The following is a 19,701-nucleotide window of genomic DNA, read 5'->3' as shown; positions in this document are numbered from 1 at the left end:
GCTAATTGCCAAATGGCACCTTAAATCTAGGTTACAGTCACCACAATGGGATGTCTTAAGTCCCTTTTTTGTGTGGGTTTTTTTATTAATTTCATTTCTGTGTTGCTTTATATTTAAAAAACAAATCTCAGAGTGGTTTTATAACACATTCAACATCAAACAAAACAATCCAGAATAAAACAAATTCACTCTTTGAGGAAAATATTTCAGATCCTTCTCTAAGCAGCATTTTGCTTTCCCCAGTTGCCTACCTGGCATCCAGATCTCCTCTTGGCCACAGCTGGACCCATTCCTGGCTAGTTTCTAACGCTGTAGGGGAGGGATGGAGAGTTCTGTGGCCCAGCCAATGAAATCCGTCCCCCTAAAAAACAACAACATAGAACTTGATGGGAGGCACTGAGAATTTGGCCTGCTCCTATCTGCATTGACTGCCTTAGAGTCACTTCCTCAATCACACTACAGTGTGATGGGGTTGTAAGAGTGGGGTGGAACATTAGCCATTGTTCTTTCTCTAAATTGGTGACTTCCGCTCCGTTTGCATGGTGTACTTACTGGGATGTTTGCGTTCTTGTCAAAAGCAGTTATTCCTACAATAGTAGCAGGCACAATATGGCAAGTAGTACAGTCATAGGTAAAGGTAAAGGGACCCCTGACCATTAGGTCCAGTCGTGGCCGACTCGGGGGTTGCGGCGCTTATCTCGCTTTATTCGCCGAGGGAGCCGGCGTACAGCTTCCAAGTCATGTGGCCAGCATGACTAAGCCGCTTCTGGTGAAGCAGAGCAGCGTATGGAAGCACTGTTTACCTTCCTGCTGGAGCGGTACCTATTTATCTACTTGCACTTTGACATGCTTTTGAACTGCTAGGTTGGCAGGAGCAGGGACCGAGCAATGGGAGCTCACCCCGTCGCGGGGATTTGAACAGCCAACCTTCTGATCGGCAAGTCCTAGGCTCTGTGGTTTAACCCACAGCGCCACCCTCATCCCTAGTACAGTCGTAAAGGTAAAGGTACCCCTGCCCGTACGGGCCAGTTGTGTCCGACTCTAGGGTTGTGCGCCCATCTCACTTAAGAGGCCGGGGGCCAGCGCTGTCCGGAGACACTTCCGGGTCACGTGGCCAGCGTGACGAAGCTGCTCTGGCGAGCCTGCACCAGCGCAGCACATGGAAATGCCGTTTACCTTCCCGCTGGAGCGGTACCTATTTATCTACTTGCACTTAAGGGTGCTTTCGAACTGCTAGGTGGGCAGGAGCTGGGACTGAACGACGGGAGCTCACCCCGCCGCGGGGATTCGAACCGCCGACCATACGATCGGCAAGTCCTAGGCGCTGAGGTTTTACCCACAGCGCCACCCGCGTCCCAGTACAGTCATACCTCGGGTTAAATGTGCTTCAGGTTGAGCATTTTCAGGTTACGCTCCGTGATGACCCAGAAGTTATTTCCAGGTTTCGCCGCTTGCGCAGACGCTCAAAATGACGTCACGTGCATGTGCAGAAGCGGCAAATCGCGACACGCGCAGACGCGGGTTGCATTCGCTTCAGGATGCGAACGGGGCTCCGGAACGGATCCCGTTTGCACCCAGAGGTATCCACTGTATAGACGTTGTAGGGGAATTTGGAGTAAAGGACTAGGGGTTGTGTGAGGCAAAAGAGCCCTGCCAAGTGGTTGCTTCCAAACTGCCAAGCCATCCAATAACTTGTTTATATAGAGGTTGAGAGGTTTTTGATTGTTTTGGCCCCCAAAGTTTCATCCAGCTTGGAACTAGAGATCAGGAAGGAAAAATAAGAACCTCCCATGTACAGAAGCCTATTTGGCCTTTGCTTGCAGACCCTGCAAATGTTGTTTAATGTGTTTCTGCCATCGTGGTCGTTAGGGTTCATTGATGGGATTCCTGTTACCTATGCCACCCTAGAAAACAAATTTGGGATTAGCAGAAAGCGAAGCAGAGACTACCTTACACTTGCAGCCGCTGACTGCAGCTGCTTCCATGTTGATTAATTATGCTTTTTCTTCTGGGAGTGGTTTTGTTTGCTCTCCCTTTAATGGGCAGTTCAGTTGCAAAGGTAAGCAAAGCCCAAACAAGCAGCCAGTAGTTGCCAGCTAGCTTTACATATTTTCAATTTGATTGGAAAAAATATTTTTTTAAAAAATCACACCATCCTGACCTTAAGTGGTCCTCAAGGCATTTAATAGCAGATGCATGTGGCACAGATCTAGAAATGCACAACATCCCAGTTTTAAAGCACTACTGTTACTTTTTAAAAGGCCACAGGAGTATCAACCAGTGAAGAGAGATTTTAAAAAATCAAGGAAGTCAACCAGTAATTCCAAAGTCTAGAGGCCACAGATTATTTTCTAAAAGCCACAATTTATTGGGTCTGGAATGGCCATCCTAGGGGCCACGTTCCATAGAGTGAGTGCTAAAAAATGGCCCTGCTCCTCATATTTGCCAGCCTTACCACCAAAGGCCAGGATTCCAGAGCAGAGTATCGTATGATGACCTGATCCTGCAGAGGGAAACAGGAATCCACAGGTTCCTAAGGTAAGCTGAACCAAAACCTGCCAAGGTCAAGGGGGCACCTCCCTTTGGTGTCTTTATAATATTTTGACTAAACTGTACCGGTTATGGCCTTTTGCTCTAATCAGTAAAAAATCTGACTGACCAATTATCTCTCACCTCCCTTCACAAAATCAGGGCAGCGCCTTATGGCTAAAACGCATGCATAAAAACTACAAACGAACAATACATAATACAGTAAATTGTGCCACGTGGTTGCCAACAATCTTTCCACTTGTTCGAACAGCTCAGGGTGAACAGATCTGTCGTGAATATTACCCACCCACTTTGTGCAACTACGACATCGTTCATATGATGGCATGTCATGCAAAAGGGAGGGCGGTGGGCCAAAAATACATGCAGTTCCAAAAGGCTGCCAGACCACACTCAGTTGTAAATGCAGGATTTGCTCCAGTAACTGAAGAATAATGGCTTTGTGGGTTAGAAGCTGCTTACCCCCTCCCCGCAGTCAATCATTTAAATTTAGACATAGTTTCCTAATGGTGTCATTGTGCAGCTTATGAAGGATGTAGGGATCTTTCCCATCAAGGACTTCTTGAAGAGCTTGGTCATCTCTATTTGTTCTGTTATCAGGGTAGACGTTCTGGCTTTGCAAACTATGAAATCTGATTTAAACATTAGAGGCTGAAAAAACATGGCTTCCTGTGGTTTGTTTCAGATGCCCTTCAAAGGAGATGGAGCTGCAGCTTAATGGAACAACTCATCTCAAACCTTGTTGGTTTGGTGTAGAGAACTGAAAGGATGCACATGCCACCCCTGTGTTCGCACCAGCTTCCTCTCCCACTTGCCCTTGCTTCTGTATCATCCCAAATTCTCCTTCCCCTCAGTCTCCCCAGCCCTCCCTGTCAGCCAAAGGTCCCCTACTCAGGCCTGGCATCTCCTCTTAAATCATCTCAGGGAGCAGGCTGTGATAGACCTGTCTGCTGTTAGGCAGAGTAGACAATGAAGGGCTGGAGAAACTATAATGGCTTGACTCTGGGCTTAGCCACACTTAAATTTCAGGTACGGTCCGCATTTAGAGCTCTAGGTCTGAGCACTTTGCTGCCAGAGCTTTCCCCCTCGAAAACCTGCTCTTTAAAGCTCATTCGGAGCAAACTGCAATCCGTGGAAAACCCAAATTGATGTTTGCTCTGATTGAGCACTAAAGAGTGGTTTTTGCGTGGAATGCTCCCTCCCTCCAAAAAAAAATGCCCAGCGCTCAGACACAGAATTTTTAAGCACAGACCTCTGCCTGGAAAGAACAGGGGGGAAAGGTAAGTGTGGATAAGCCCACTGTAGAAGGCAGCTTCTGCTCTATTCTGCCTTGGTCAGACCACACCTGGAGTATACTGTGTTCAGTTCTGGGTACCACATTTTAAGAAGGATGTTGACGGGCTGGAACGTGTGCAGAGGAGGGCAACCAAGATGATCAAGGGTCTGGAAACTAAGCCTTGTGAGGAACGATTGAGGGAGTTGGGTATGTTTAGCCTGGAAGAGAGGAGACTGCGAGGAGAGATGATAGCCATCTTCAAATATCTAAAGGGCTGTCATATAGAGGATGGTACAGGCTTGTTTTATTCTGCTCTGGAGGGTAGGATCCCAACAATGGCTTCAAGGAGAGTCCAACTACACATCAGAAAGAACTTTCTGACAGTAAAAACTGCTTTGTCAGTGGAACGGACTCCCTCAGAAGGTGGCAGACTGTCCTTCCTTGGAGGTTTTTAATCAGAGGTTGGATGGCTGAGTGTCAGGGATTCGTTAGCTGTGATCTGCCATGTATAATCTAGTTGAGATTCCTGCATTGCAGGAGGTCGGTCGAACTCTCCATTCTGTGATTCCTTGTTAAGGCTGAATTCAGCTTAGGTAGCAGGCTGGGAAGGTTGTTGCAGGTCACAGTATGTGTCCTAGGCCATCTGGATTAACAGTTTGACACTAAATCAGGCAGCTTCATTACTCCCAACGTCTTCCTTGCCCTTGCCCTTTTTCCGTTGTCCTTGCAGAGTGTGTGTTCCACCATCAGAGTTGTTGAAGGACTGGTCTTATTGCTGCCATCTTCCCGGTGAAAGTGGAAGCCTTTCAGTGTCCCAGGCAAGCTCCTGTCCTTGCTTGCCCCCAACTTTGCGCCCGTCACTGAGATCTTGCATTCAGTTCGTTTGACGGTTCCTCTCAACTTCACTCTGAAGAGCAAGCTAAGGGCATGTTCTGATGTTTGTATTGCTTAAAATGATTTGTTACCATTTGGGGGATGTGGGAAAATAAGTTTGTAAAGTACAGCACTGTGTATTATTATTTTAAAAAAGATTCAAGTTTGCCGCTGGGGGGAAAAAGAACCCTGAAAATGGCATTTCGTTAAATTTTAGGCTTTTGGGGTTTTTTAACTCAGTACATGGCCCTCTTAACAAAAGCAGTGAATCAAAGCCTGTTTCTCTATTCTGTAACATAGGAAGAGCCCTAGTCTAGCATCCTGTTTGCCTCAGTGACCAACCAGGTGTGTTTAGGAATCCCACAAGCTGAACATAAGGTCAATGAGACAGCATAGGGGAAATATTTCACTTCTGAGGCAAGCATTACAAATATTCTATGTAGGTTAAGGTGTGATAGGATGAAATCACTGTTCTCTCTCCTGACCCCTGTTTAGAGTCATACGCTACATAAATTCCATGCTTGGAACCTGCCTTGTGATGTTGAACCTTTGGGAAGGTGTGCGACACTCTTAACAACGCTGTAACATGCAGCTCTGTCTCTCTAGTTCCTCTGCTTAGCTGTGTAGGAGCTTCAAGGGGAAAAGTGAGAGTCCTGTTAAATAATCATGGGTGTGTATGTGTTGGGTGGAAAGGGACTCATTTAATCCTAAACAATCCCTGACAGATGTTGCTAATCCTATTTATGGATGGGGTTGGCTGTTCAGATATATTTGTCCAGGTGAACTGTGATGGAAAGAGACTTAGGTCAATTGCAAAAAAAAAAAAAATAGAAATTAGTTAACAGTTATGAAACACAGATTTAACAACTGTGATTAGTTTGTCGCCAGCAATGTTATGCAAATATGTGTCGTCGGTATTCAAGTGGTTGAATAGTACTTGGCTTTTTAATTGGAACCCAAGGGGATAGCTCAGTTCCTTTAAACAAAGTCCATAGCAACAGTTCCTTTAGCTTGTAAATGTGATTGTGGTTTTGATAAGGGAGTAAGCTGTTCTTCAATAAGCTTTGAAGGTCCTGCTCATTGGCCAGCCTCCCAGGTGACTTAGGCTAGCAGGTGCTAGAGAGAGGAGGGCCTTCTCAGTGGTGGCTCCTACCTTGTAAGAATTCCCTCCCAAGAGACAGACGTCTGAAAATGTATCTCTTCTCTGGTTTTTAACTCAAAGGTGGTATTGTATTCTGCTGGTGGTTTTTCCTTGTCCTTATCATAGGTTTGCTGGGCTTAGTTATGTTTTAAATTACATTTTTCTGTAGCTGAGTATTTTGAACTGGTTGTTTCAACATGATATGTGGATAGCAGGGCTGTGGCTTTTTTAAAAAAAAACCCTTTTAATGGGGTAGTATATTGTTTGTTGCATGTTGTTCTCGGGAGACTAGACTTGAAAGTCAGTTTTAAAATACCTGAAAATAAGTAAATGGGGTGGGGTTACCTGAGCTCCTGTAAAACTGGGGAGCATGGAGCCCCATCCTGTGTTTGCTGCCAGGTGTTGCAGTTGAAAGTGTGGGATGTTGCCTTCTTGAAGGCATTCCTGGCTTCATGGAATGTTTGACCCAGGGAAGTATTTATTTAAAGTACTTCCACTCTCCTTTCCACCTGGAAAAGGTTCCCAGGTGGCTCACAATGATCACTAGTAAATCTGTGTCTTTAGGCTAGCAATCTAAAAGATACAGTGCAAAAGAGATGGGGTTCATGGGGTGGTCACCCCGCCCAGTTGCACTTCTCAGTCCAGCCTGGGTGCTCTTCTTAGTGACCATAGGAGATGTCTCTACTACACTTGAATGGGCTACACGGATAACGTGTAGGGTCTGCTCCGGATAACATGTAGGGTCTGTACAGGAAAGAGCTTGTTGTCACTTGGCTATTAAAAGAAGTGGCTGTCGATCGATGGGGAAGGATGGAGTTGGGACTATTGAGCTTTCGTCCTCTCACTCTCCCCAAACCTCTTCCCAACAGTGGCACGTTTCGCAGGGAGCCAGGAGGAACCATCGTACTCAATGACCTTACAGCGCAATGTCAGATCGTTTGGGGCAAACAGCAAAGGGGAAGGATGGAAAAAAGTATTCGTCACTCAACTTGTTTGATACATACAAGGGCAAATCCTTAGAAACACAGAAACCCACAGGTAAAATGACCTCTCTGTTTGGGGGGGGGAGGGCAAGTATTTTCTTCTGAGTGCTATTCTCAAAGGAGGCGGCGGTTGCCATGATGAACGTGCTTAGTCTCTGATGCCCCCTTGATGGCACTCGCAGCGCCCTGAGCAGCTGCTCCCTCCTTGAGTACATCTGAAACTACCAATTTGGGACTTGGCAAGAAAGCTCTTGGTAGTTGCAGCAGTTCATGGGAGGGGTGGGGTTGGTAAGGGAAGCTTTGCTGGGGGAGGTGGGAGAGGGCGGAGCTTTCAAGGACTGTGCCTGACCCCCCCGCCTCCTTCCCCTACAGTTACTCCCCGCCATGGCTTGCAGAGTCTCGGTAAAGTTGCCATTGCCCGGCGCATGCCACCCCCTGCAAACCTGCCAAGCTTAAAAGCGGAGAACAAAGGCAATGACCCCAACGTCTCACTAGTGCCGAAAGACGGGACAGGATGGGCAAGCAAGCAGGAACAGCCAGACCCAAAGAGGTAAGAGGGAGCCAGGGGGGCGCAGACGCTGCTTTTCCGGGTGGTGGGGAGGAGGAAGGCACATTCTCCACCAACCTTTCCTTCAACGGGCGTCTTCGTTCCTCCCGTCTCCAGTACCGATGCCTCGACAGCTCAGCCGCCGGAATCGCAGTCGCCGCCGGCTTCACAGACGTCTGCCTCAAACCCACCGAAACGACCCCCAACAGCCCCCGAGGTAAATCCAGGCCAAGAACTGCAGGCTCCCAATCAGAAGCTCTCCTCTTCTGGACAGTTGTGTGGATCAGCTTCCAGCCTAACAGATCCTAATGCTTTTTCTGCAAAGAGCCATGGTTTCCTAGCTCCAGTCCCTTCTCCCCTCTGTTTGGCCCCAGCAGAAGCACCAGTTCTCTCCCTATTTAATTGCCATTTGATCCATGCATGGGTGCAGTCCTTCATCTACCAGGAGGCAGGAGCTTATCAGAAGAAGGACTCTTTCAGGACTGGCTAAGAAGCACCTCCCATCTTTCCTCTTAGAGACAGCCTTTCTCCTGCTTCCAGATTGCAGTTTCTGGCATGGATGTGCTATGGTTCCCAACTGATGGTCCAGATTTTGCATAGTTTTTTTTGTTTTTGTTTTTTTCCTGGCATCGAAGCTTTTGCAGAAAGTTGGGCTTTATTGTCGCTCATTCTGTGACTGTTTGGGACATTGTGTTAAACTATGGCTTAGCATTACATGCCCAAGCCTCTGGTTCACGTGCTTCCTTCTCCTCCTCCTCCAGCACAGCTGTCATGAGATTCTGGAAGCCTGCAGTTGAGTTGCACTAAGCCTTCAAGCTTAGTGAGCCGAAGCGTTAGTCACAGTTTTGGGTGCAGATCTAACATGACCCGTGCCTTATGAAAACAAGCTAGAATCATGAGACTGTTTGAAGTTGCCTTGTTTCCCTAAAACATTGCTAAGACTAATCACAGTTTGTCTGGGTTTGGGCATAGCGGGTAACTAACCGTATAACAAAAGCTTCTAGCCTCAGTTGTGGGCACACTAGAGGAGGAGAAGGTTGCTCATGAGTCCAAGGCTTGCTCATTAATCCAGGGGTTGGGAAACTCGACTTCTTTCCCAGGTTGCTGTCTGCCTTGTCCTCCTTTCTCTTGGGGAGAGTGAGACCAGGCACATTTGCAAGTCAGCTTAGAGGCCCAGCCACTGAGTGTGGCAGCTGAGACATGGCTTGGCCTCGGGGCTTGAGCACGCCTGCCAGACTCTTCTCTCCTTGTAGTGTGGCTGCATCACTGCAGGGCAGATGAAACCAGACTTCAGTTGAGGAGTCAGAGCAGACAGGACTGATTCAGCCCAGAGGCCTCCCCAGCCATAGTCTAGTGCTATATCAAAACCAAACCCATGTTAACAACTGGACAGCAAGGGGCAGGGCTGCCCCATAACTCCCTAGCCAACCTTGCTACTTACTAGAACAGGAGAAGTCAGTGTGCCCCCAGATGCTGTTTGGCTCCAGCTCTCATCAGCCCTAACCATCACTGTAAATAGTTCAGGATGATAGACATTCTGGAGGGCACTGTGTTGGCTGCCCCTATTCTAAAGGCATTTGAGCCACGCTTGGGTTGATTTGTGGGACGCGGGTGGCGCTGTGGGTTAAACCACAGATCCTAGAACTTGCCGATCAGAAGGCCGGCGGTTCGAATCCCCGCAACGGGGTGAGCTCCCGTTGCTCGGTCCCTGCTCCTGCCAACCTAGCACTTCGAAAGCACGTCAAAGTGCAAGTAGATAAATAGGTACCGCTCCGGCGGGAAGGTAAACGGCGTTTCCGTGCGCTGCTCTGGTTTGCCGGAACTGGCTTAGTCATGCTGGCCACATGACCCGGAAGCTGTACGCCGGCTCCCTTGGCCAATAAAGCGAGATGAGCGCCGCAACCCCAGAGTCGGTCACAACTGGACCTAAATGGTCAAGGGTCCCTTTACCTTTACCTGGGTTGATTTAACCGTGAGATTTGTGGGGTTTTTCTTAATGAATCAACGTGAACCTTTAGATTGTGTCATTTATGGAGATCGCTTGACAAAAGGAAGCTGGCGAGAAGGTCAGTCGGTTTTGACCTCCCACCCTCCTCTTGTTCCAGAATCCCCCTACAGTAGCAAGCGGGGCAAAGTCCTGGGCGCAGGCCAGCGTTACCCATGGAGCGCAAGGAGATGGTAAGCTGTCTTCCAACTAATTTTGTGTGAAGCTAGGACCTCAGACTTTTGGAGAGATGAGAATCAGTATGTTTCAGTTCCCACCACCATTTATTTTATTATTAAAAAAATTATAACAGCATATATATTTTTCGCTGCCCCTCCTGAAACATTGCACATCAAACTTCTTGGAAAGACCAGCAGAGAAAGCCGCACGTGTATTTCCCTGGAGAAGGGTATTCCAGAAATATGGGGCCACCAACAAAAAGGCCAACCCCCTGGTGCTCAACACTCTGGTGTGCTGCCATCGCCCCAGATGTGTTAGAGGCCCTTGTAAAGGCCTGGGCTTTCTTTCTCTGTCATCAAGGTGGAAAGGGATCAAGCCTACTGTCGCGATTCTCTCGCGAGGAATTTCCGACCCTGCAGGCGGCTGGCGACCAGGACAAAGCTGGCAAAGAAAAGGACACTACCGATGCGTCGTATGGGCCAGGACCAAACCTCCGCCCCCAGAGTGAGTGGTTTTGCTCAAGCATCTGTTGTTTCTGGGCCCCAGAGCGAGCTGGGGGGGGGGGGAGCATTGCCATTATCAACCATTGCCAGAAGATTTTCTCTGTCACATGGGGACATCTAATGATGCTAATAATAATAATATTTATTTATACCCCGCCGTCCCTGGCAAGAGCCGGGCTCAGGGCTGCTAACTACAGTAAAAGTACAGTAAAAACATAATAGGGGGAAAAACCCAATTTAAAATACAGGTTAAAATGCAATTTAAAATGCAGCCTTATCAAAACCATAAGGGGAGGGAAACATAAGGGGTCAGACTGAGTCCAAACTGAAGGCCAGGCGGAACCGCTCTGTCTTGCAGGCCCTGCGGAAAGATGTCAAGTCCCGCAGGGCCCTGGTCTCTTGTGACAGAGCGTTCCACCAAGTCAGGGCCAGTACTGAAAAGGCCCTGGCCCTAGTTGAGACCAATCTAACCACCTTGCGACCTGGGATCTCCAAAACGTTGTCATTTGTGGACCTTAAGATCCTCCGTGGGGCATACCAGGAGAGGCGGTCCCGTAGGGGGAGGGACGGGGAGGACAGACAAAACAAAGCCCCACTTCACATATCACATACCGTATTTTTCGCTCTATAGGACGCACTTTTTCCCCTTCAAAAATGAAGGGGAAATGTGTGTGCGTCCTATGGAGCGAAGACGCCATAGCCCTGCGACCCTCTCCCGGCTGGAGAGGTGTCGCGCGGCTATGGCAGGAGCCTCCATAGGCGCGCGTCACCTCTCCACCCGGGAGAGCGCGCACGGGGCTAAAGAAGCCATAGCCCCACGACCCTCTCCCAGCTGGAGAAGTGACGCGTGACTATGGCAGCAGCCTCTCCGCTGCGCCTTTCCGCTGCTCCCTGACCTGCTCTTTGGGGCTGGTGGTGGGCTTCCCCCCGCCAGCCCCAAAGAGCAGGTCGAAAGGAACCTGAAGCCTGGAGAGCGAGAGGGGTCGGTGCGCACCGACCCCTCTCGCTCTCCAGGCTTCCAAGGTAGCCGCCTGAACGCACCTTAAACGGCACCTTGTTTTAGAGCGGGAAAACAAGAGGGGGAAAATTCTCCCACTCTCTGCGCAGCGCCTCCTGCCACTTCGCTGAAGGGGCGCTGGGCAGAGAGCGGAATAATTTTTTTCCCTTGTTCTCCCCCCTCTAAAACAAGGTGCGTCCTATTGTCCGGTGCGTCCTATGGTGCGAAAAATACGGTAGTTAAAAATGGGTGGGGGTCAAGGCTACTAGCCACAATGGCCACATGGAGGTAGACTCCTGTTGGAGGCAGTCTGCCTCTGAATGCCAGTTGCTTGGGGGGGGGGGTCGCACCCAGATTCTGCTTTCAGGGTTTCCATGGGCGTTATATTATCTGGTTGGCCCTTGTAAGAGCAAGATGTTGGCCACTGGCCTGGTCCAGTAAGACACATCTTACGTTCTTCTCTTCCGCCCAATCTCTTGCAGACGCTACCAGTTGGCGGGACGGAGGTGGGCGGGGCACTGACGGGGAGCTGGTGCCCGAGGACGGACGGGCTGGGGTTGGCCTGCAGCCCAACATCCCGCCTCAGTTCCCTCCCTACCGGGGGATGATGCCGCCATTTGTAAGTATATTGCAGAAGAGGAGGTGCCAAGTGACTTTGGCCACCTGCTTCTTTGTTTGAGGGCAGGGGAAACAGAAGAGAGAGGGGAAAACCCTCCAGTAACCAATTTCTCCCCTACCCCATCTCAGATGTATCCCCCGTACCTCCCGTTCCCGCCTCCATATGGGCCGCAGGGACCTTACCGCTACCCCACACCAGAGGCGCAGAGGTAAGAGGGTTTTTTAAAAAAAATTTAAAAATGTGATAATGGCAAGTGAGCTTTGTGGCAGAAGGGGAAAGTATATAGAGGACAAGGAACAGGAGCAAGTGAGGGGAAGTGCAGGAGATTGCGGTCAACTCTGCGTAACTGGAGCCAGATGTTTTGGGTTCCATGTACAGTCGTAACTTGGAAGTCAAACAGAATCCGTTCCGGAAGTCCGTTCGACTTCCAAAACATTAGGAAGCCCCATCAGATGTTCAGCTTCCAAAAATAGTTCACAGACCGGAACACTCACTTCCAGATTTGCAGCGTTCAGGAGCCAAAACGTTCGAGAACTAAACTTGTAATTGAACAGGTGGACAACAAAGGGAAACTGTGTGGTTGGAGTCTCTTTGGGCCGAGCGGATCAATCAGAAACTGGAGGGAGCCGGAAGTGGCATCTGTGAAATAGTGGAGGATATAGAGGGGCAACTTTCCCTTCTCTATAGAGGAGACTTTCTCTCTAGGCTTCCTGTTGCACCATCAGAAGCAGACACTGAATCAGTAGAAGGCAAGACTGTCTCCTGATTTCTCTGCAGTGTGGGATACAAATATGGCCTAGAGGCCGGTGCACCACAAAACCCTAATCTTCATGCCTGCCCTCTGACTCCATGTAGGAAAAGACTGGCTGTTACACAAGGGAAGGCAGATACTTCTTCGTAGTGTTTGATCCTTTGGTCCCCTTAGTGCAGGGGCAGGGAATCTGTAGCTCTCCAGCATTTCCTGGCATGGCGGATGTTGAGGAATGGTGGAAGTTTTGGTCCTGCAGCGCCTGGAGTGCTGCACTGCACTGCCCTGCTGGGTTTAGAGCAACATTATTATTTAGATCAGCAGCACGGAAAGTCAGGTGTGTGACATTTCTGTTGATCTCCGTCGTCCTGTCATCTCCAGGTTCCAGCGGCTTCCAGGACCCCGCCCTTCGCAGCCTGCAGCGCGCGTGTCAGAGCCTGTGAGCCGGCCCCCCGTCCTCAAGCAGGATGACCTGAAAGAATTTGATGAGCTGGACCAGGAGAACGATGAAGGCTGGGCAGGTAACGGAAGAGCCGAACCTCAGAGCTACCCCCAGGAGCCGGGACTCTTGAAAGCGTTTCTTCTTATTGGATCTGTCAGTCGAAAGACATCCTATTTGTCTCCCACAGGAGCCCATGAAGAAGTGGACTACACTGAGAAGCTGAAATTCAGCGATGAAGAGGACGGGAAAGAATCTGATGAAGAAACCACTGAGAACCGGTAAGATGAGGCGGTGGTATGGCCAATAACTGAGTCTGTCCCACGCAGCTGGCACAAAGCATGTTGGTTTTGTGAGACGGGTGACACCAGCTGCAGCCCTGAGCCACATGGGATCACCTTACAGAAAAGTCATTCTTGCCTGGCTGCAGCTACATCACAAGAATACCTGCACATGCTCTCTCCTTGCTCCCTGCTCCCTGCCAGCTCCGAGCAGAGGGTGCAGGATCTAAACGGCCCCATTTGACACCTCTCTCTTCACCTTTGTCCCCAAGCAATGATGAGGCTTCCGGCCCGGAAAGCCAGTCGTCGGGCACAGACACCAAGAAGGCTGGAACTCCAAAAGAGGATCAACCCCTCGTCAAAGCAGCCTGGGCCGAAAACGCACGTCCCCCAGAAGGTGGCAAGGAAGCTCCGCCACCTGCTGCTGCGGTCCGGGCACCGCCGCCTCCGCCGCCGCCACCCCCCAACCGGGGCAACTGGGGGCAACCCAATGACTTCCCGGTGAGTCTATGCAGGCTGCAAATCCTGCCTGAGAGCGCCTGCGGTTGGCAGCTCCTATTCAGGCGGGCCAAAGTATGGAGAACCCAGGGTCTCCTCATTCAGGGCGTACATTAGATTGCATTGGGTTTCCAGGTAAACCAATGAAATGAATGTCAGTGTGGTGTAGTGGTTAAGAGCGGGGGACTTGTAATCTGGGGAACCGGGTTTGCGTCTCCGTTCCTCCACATGCAGCTGCTGGGTGACCTTGGGCCAGTCACACTTCTCTGAAGTCTCTCAGCCCCCCTCACCTCACAGAGTGTTTGTTGTGGGGGAGGAAGGGAAAGGAGACTCCTTCGGGTAGTGATAAAGCGGGATATCAAATCCAAACTATTCTTCTTCTTGTAAAAATAGAAAACTTCCTTAGCCGGAACAACACACGTTGGCATCGTTATTTTGATTTATGCTCTGCTTTTCGGCTAAGATAAAATAGGCATTTGGGTGGCACTTGGCGTTAGCCCACTCTGTCTCAGCTTTAACTAGAACTTCCATGCTGAGTTATTGAAGGGGTGAAGCCGTGAGGGAACAGAGCAGCTTCCATGTGGATGTTTGAATACTTGAATTTAGGCCTTTGGGCTTCTTAGTGAGGGAGCACGGGTGTGAGCAGGGACAAACTCTGCTTTCCTCGAGGGTCTTTGGGAGTTGAGCTTCCAGCTCAGGTTTCCTTCCAGCGGAACAGCTTTGAGCGAGGGCTTCTCCCTCTCTTTGCCATCCAGGACCGCTCACTGCGGCCGCTCCCCCCAGAAGACGAGGATGAAGCTTGGCGCCAGCGGCGGAAGCAGTCCTCCTCGGAGATCTCTGCCGCGGTGGAGCGGGCCAGACGCCGGCGGGAAGAGGAGGAGCGGCGCATGCAAGAGGAGCGGCGGGCGGCTTGCGCCGAGAAGCTCAAGCGCCTGGATGAGAAGTTTGGAGCTCCCGACAAGCGCTTGAAGCCCGAGCCTCCCAAGGAGCCGCCGCCTCCCGTCATTGTGGCTGCTCCTCCTCCCCCTCCCCCTCCAGCTCCCACCCCTGTGCCCCCCAACCCGCCGGCTGCCCCAGTCGCCCCCGAGGAGAAGAGGGAGAAAGAGGAGCCCGTGCTGGCCAGCAAACCTCACAGTGCTGTCGCGAGCAGCAGCGGCAGGAGCAGCTTGGACTCCTCTGGCGCTGGTAAACTTGGCTTTTATTTTCGGTGCTCTTATGTATATTCTTATCTATATTCTAAGGTAGTTAGCAACCAAAGTGAAAAATCATCTGATTGAAAAGTACAATAAAACAACGACAAGAAATGAGAGGGGGAAAGCCCAAAGTATGCAATAAATGGAAAACAGGAAGGCACCTTTGCCTGATCTGCCTGCAAACATTCCACATTGTGTTTCTCATGGCCAAATGATTCTTGGCTGATGGTACAAATCTCCCATTTTTTTTATTTATTGAACATCTACGTTGCCCTCCCGCCCCAAAGGAGCCCAGTGCTGTGTGTTGCAGCGGCCATTATGGCAAGCTGTCAGGTGATGTTGCTGTCATTTGAGTCATAGGGACATAGGAAGCTGTGGCGTCGTCTTCATCCTGAGTTCTTACCATTGGGTCCACCTAGTTCAGTACTGTATTGGCAGTGGCTCTCCCAAGGTTCCAGCTGGGAGTGAGTCTGGGATAAGCTAGGTGGCCCAAAGGCCTGACCTGGCGTCAGGCAGTATCCCACGTCCCTGGTAACGAGGTCCGTGCAGCATGCCGTCTTGGCTGCTGATTTGGTGGGTGGTGCATACAGGGCTTCAGGGATCTGTGGCCCCCTCATGCGATGCTAGACTCTGAACTGCCATCATCCCTCACCATAGGCCAGCCCAGAAATTGGGAGCCCCAGTTTCCCTGTGGAGGGCTGCAGGCTCCCCACCCCGGGCTCCAGAGATCGGAAAGGTTGAACCCAGAGTCCGCCTGCTGCCTCACAAAGCTTGCCTTTCTTTTGTTTGTGTCTTGTGCATGTCTGCAACAGCTGAGCCCGCTGTGGCTCCGCCTCCCAAGGAAGTCCCCGAAGTGCGGGAAGAGCCACCCACCTTGCCTGGTCCTGCTCTCCCAGCCGCTCCTGCCCCAGCCAAGGTGGAGCCCAAAGCCGAGACAGTCCTTCAGGCCCGCCAGCCGCCTCCAGCTCAGACCCTCAGCTATTCCAAGTACCAGAAGTCATTGCCTCCACGATTCCAGCGGCAGCAGCAGGTACAGAGGGTGGAGGCAGGCGCCTGGGCTGGGCACTTGCTCCTAACAGGGGAAGGGTCAGTTGGGGTGGGGCCGAGATAAGGAAGCAACTTGGCTGAGGTTCCGTTGCAGTGATGAGTCTTTAGACTAGAGTCTCTGACACCCCCTGATGTCCTCGCAGCTACCTGAGCAACTCATAACTTCTCCATCTAGCGACACACGCGTCGCAGGAAGTGGAAGTCTCTCATTAGTGTGCTGTTGAGGTCACCGAAAGAGCCCTCTTTGCCCCCCAACCCTCTTTTCAGGAGCAGTTACTGAAGCAGCAGCAGCAATGGCAGCAACAGCAGCAGCAACAACAACACAGCCAAGTCCAGTCCCCGATGGCTTCCTCTTCCCAGCCGCAGGCAACAGGGGCTCCTCTGGCTGCCATGGGCCCCTCAGGCAGTGTCCATGCTCAGCCTGGGCCGGCAGGGCAGCAGCAACCCCCAGCCCCGCCTCCAGCACAGCAGGCCCCGCCCAAAGGCATGTACCCCGGCTCCATTGGAAGGCCGCCCCCCATGCCGCAGATGAACTTTGATCCTCGCTGGATGATGATTCCGCCTTACATGGACCCGCGTGTGATGCAAGGGCGGCCCCCCATAGACTTCTACCCCCCTGGGGTCCATCCTTCCGGTAAGTAGAGCTGAAGAAAGGAAGTCCAGGCTCATCCAAGTGCAGCCTTTTTAGAAGACTGTTGGAGCCGGTAGGCCTGACTCGCAACGGGTGTGTCTTCTGTTCACCCCTCAGGTCTCCTGCCCCGTGAGCGATCAGACAGCGGGGGCTCCAGTTCAGAGCAGTTTGAACGCCATCCTTCGATCCTCCGAGAGCGTGGCACTCCGCCGGTTGATCCCAAGCTGGCCTGGGCTGGAGACGTCTTCACCAATGCCCCTTCCGGTGCAGACTCGAGGTCTCAAACGGCATCCCTTCGGCAGCAGGAAGAGGAAGAGAAGGGCTTACGGTGAGCAAACGTCTGTTGGGTTGGCCGGGAGCAAGATCTCGCAGCGGGGGGAGGCTGAGGTTGTCCCATGTTCGTTTTAAAGGTCCTTTTGTTATTGGAACCATGTAGCAAGTCATGGAGTTGGGGGCCTTACAGTTTCTTGACTGCTGTAATGACAGTGGGACGGGCTCATGGTCTTGTGTCCTGTCCCTAGCGGTTGAGGGTCTCCTGCCGCTTGTGGCAGTTTGGAGTGACAGCTGACACTGCTTGGGGTCGTCAGCAGATGGCCCCAGAATAGAGGACCTTTCAATCACCCTTGCTCTCCTTCCTTTAGGAGCGAGACCCCTCCGGTTCGCCTGCGTGAGGCCATCACTCCCCAGCCCTACATGGGGAACTACCAGGGTTTCTCCGAAAACGGCAACCCTGCCCCGATGCACCGCTTCCCAGTGGATGAGCCGCCGCGAGCGGGTCCCCCTTGGCAGGCCACCATGGCTCTGACGGCACCCACAGAGGTGAGCAGAAACGGGCGCCCTGAACCGCCGGTCCAGCTGCCCCGCAAGAGCGAGGAGGAGCCCCAGCTGCTGCATCGTGACCCCCCAGAAGAGATCAAGACGGTTGAGCCTCCCGTCATTCGACCAGTGGTGGCTAAGAAGCCTCTCTCGGAGCAGCCCAAGGAGGAGCCTCTGGTCAAAGAGGAGGTCCTGCGGCGGATGGAGAAGCCCCCGCGGCAACAGCACGAATTTCACAAGCAGCCGCGGCGCGAGTCCAAGACAGAGACGCGCTGGGGGCCCCGTCCCGGCAGCAGCCGGAGGATTGAGGAGATTTCCGGGGACAAGGCCCCACGGCGAGCCGGGCCCATCAAGAAGCCGCCGCCTCCCCCTAAGGAGGCAAAAGACGAAAGCGAGGAGATGCGCTCCGCTGGGAAGGCCAAAGAGGGGGCCGAGGCAGCGGGCAGCAAACCCGAGCTCCCTAAAGAGCCTCCAAAAGCGGGCAAGGAGAACAAGGCCAAGCCGGTGGTGAACGGCGGAACAGTGATGCCACCCAAAGAGCAGCAGCACACTGGCACACTGTCGCCAAGCCGGCGGCGCCGGGAGCCCCCATACGAGCGTGGCGGCTACGCCGGCCGGGGGCGGGCCAGGGGCCGAGGAGAGTACTTTGCCCGAGGGCGAGGTTTCCGGGGTGCCTATAGCGGGCGCGGGAGAGGGGGGCGCGGGAGAAGCCGGGAGTTCCGCAGCTACCGCGAACCCTTCTACCGGCTGGATGACGGCGTGGGCAAAGCGGCCGGGCCAGGGTCCACCTTCCGCCCGCGCAACGCCAGCGAGACACGCAGCGAAGGCTCGGAGTACGAAGAGATACCCAAGCGGCGGCGCCAGCGGGGCTCCGAGACGGGCAGCGAGACGCACGAGAGCGCCAGCGACGTGGCCCACTCGGACAAGGAGGTGACCAAGGAGCCGGCCCCCAGCCATCGCAGCCGGGCCTCTCCTGTGACTTCTGCCATGGCCCCCTCCTCCCAGCACCCTGGCTTGCCTCGCTTTGCCGACAAGCTGCCTCCGCGCCTCTCAGACCCTGGCACCCGTGGCGGGCGTGTCTTCACCCCTCGCGGCGTTCCCTCACGCCGGGGCCGAGGTGGTGGCCGTGCGCCCCCTGGGGGGTGGAGCCCTCCTTCCAAGCCCCAGCCCAATAAGAAGCCTGAGAAGCAGCAAGAGGCGGTTCTGGAGCCGTCGGGCAAAGAGAAGGCGCCATCAGGCCCTCCGGCGATGGCCCCTGAAGAATCCGGTGGTTTCCAGGCCCCCTTAAAGCAGCAGCCACCTCCGCCGCCTCTTGGCCCTGGCTCGGACCGTGGCTTTGACCGGCCACCCCGGCGCCGGCGCCATGGGCGTTCGCAGCAGCAGGACAAGCCGCCCCGGTTCCGGAGGCTGAAGCAGGAGCGCGAGAACGCGGCCCGACTCAACGGCGAGCAGAGGGCCGGCCAACCGTTCTCCCCAGCGCCTGCCGCCCCGCTCCCCGAGGAATCGGCTGCCCGGCGCGTGGCTGGCACAAAATCTCCCGACTTGTCCAACCAGAACTCGGACCAGGCCAATGAGGAGTGGGAGACGGCTTCGGAGAGCAGCGACTTCACGGAGCGCCGGGGCGGCGGGGAGAAGGAACCGGCGCCTGGCGGGCCTCCCCCCACTGCCTTCCTCAAAGGTGGCTGCTCTGGGGCCCCTTCGGTGGGCGGGCGGCCCTCCAGCAACGAGCTCAGCTTAGCCCAGAGGAAGGAGATGTCCAAACGCAGCTTCTCCAGCCAGAGGCCTGGCATGGACCGGCAGAACCGACGCTCCAACCCCGGCCCAGGAGGAGGAGGCAAGGCTGGCCGCGGAGGGAGTGGTGGCGGGCGCAGCGGAGGGGACAAGAGGAGCTGGCCCTCTCCCAAGAATCGCAGGCAAGTACTTGGAGGAGAAAGCCCGCAAGATGGAGGGGGGTGGGCAGGGGATTGGTGGATAAAACTGGAATGGCAGAGAGGTAAAGAGATATAAGATGGAAAAGGAAACACAGGTGGCATTTGGCTAGTAATAATTATTATTGTTTGTTTGTTTATATCCCGCCCTCCCCAGCCAAAGCCAGGCTCAGAGCGTCTAACAACAGTAAAAATAGCACATTTTACATAAAATCACAGTCAATTGAAATACATTCTAAAATCAATTCATTGGGCCAGGGCCACGGCCACGGCCAAAAAAGCCCTGGCTCTGGTTGAGGCCAGGCTTACCTCCCTGTGGCCCAGGATCTCCAAAATGTTTTTATTTAAAGACTGTAAGGTCCTCCGTGGGACGTACCAGGAGAGGCGGTCCCGTAGGTACGAGGGTCCTAGGCCGTATAGGGCTTTAAAGGTTAAAGCCATCACCTTAAACCTGATCCTGTACCCCACCG

At 52.8% G+C, this 19,701-nt stretch overlaps 1 protein-coding gene across 1 annotated transcript in view; it reads left to right on the top strand.

Annotated features, from left to right (window-relative positions):
* The window catches only part of PRRC2A (proline rich coiled-coil 2A), a 41,781-nt gene that overhangs the window by 8,444 nt on the left and 13,636 nt on the right, over window positions 1-19,701 (top strand). The window contains exons 2-16 of the mRNA XM_083600278.1: window positions 6,707-6,875; window positions 7,193-7,370; window positions 7,485-7,584; window positions 9,473-9,545; window positions 9,892-10,035; window positions 11,514-11,650; window positions 11,779-11,858; window positions 12,780-12,919; window positions 13,028-13,118; window positions 13,391-13,619; window positions 14,372-14,801; window positions 15,622-15,839; window positions 16,124-16,490; window positions 16,605-16,815; window positions 17,129-19,216. Coding sequence (XP_083456404.1) covers window positions 6,764-6,875; window positions 7,193-7,370; window positions 7,485-7,584; window positions 9,473-9,545; window positions 9,892-10,035; window positions 11,514-11,650; window positions 11,779-11,858; window positions 12,780-12,919; window positions 13,028-13,118; window positions 13,391-13,619; window positions 14,372-14,801; window positions 15,622-15,839; window positions 16,124-16,490; window positions 16,605-16,815; window positions 17,129-19,216 — 4,598 coding nt within the window. The 5' untranslated portion in view covers window positions 6,707-6,763. The remainder of the gene's footprint in view (window positions 1-6,706; window positions 6,876-7,192; window positions 7,371-7,484; window positions 7,585-9,472; window positions 9,546-9,891; window positions 10,036-11,513; window positions 11,651-11,778; window positions 11,859-12,779; window positions 12,920-13,027; window positions 13,119-13,390; window positions 13,620-14,371; window positions 14,802-15,621; window positions 15,840-16,123; window positions 16,491-16,604; window positions 16,816-17,128; window positions 19,217-19,701) is intronic.

This window comes from Podarcis filfolensis, assembly GCF_964270895.1.
Source record: "Podarcis filfolensis genome assembly, chromosome: 2".
NCBI classification, from domain to species: Eukaryota; Metazoa; Chordata; class Lepidosauria; order Squamata; family Lacertidae; genus Podarcis; species Podarcis filfolensis.
Note: the sequence above shows the minus strand (reverse complement) of the source record. Positions and strands in the feature narration are given on the sequence as shown.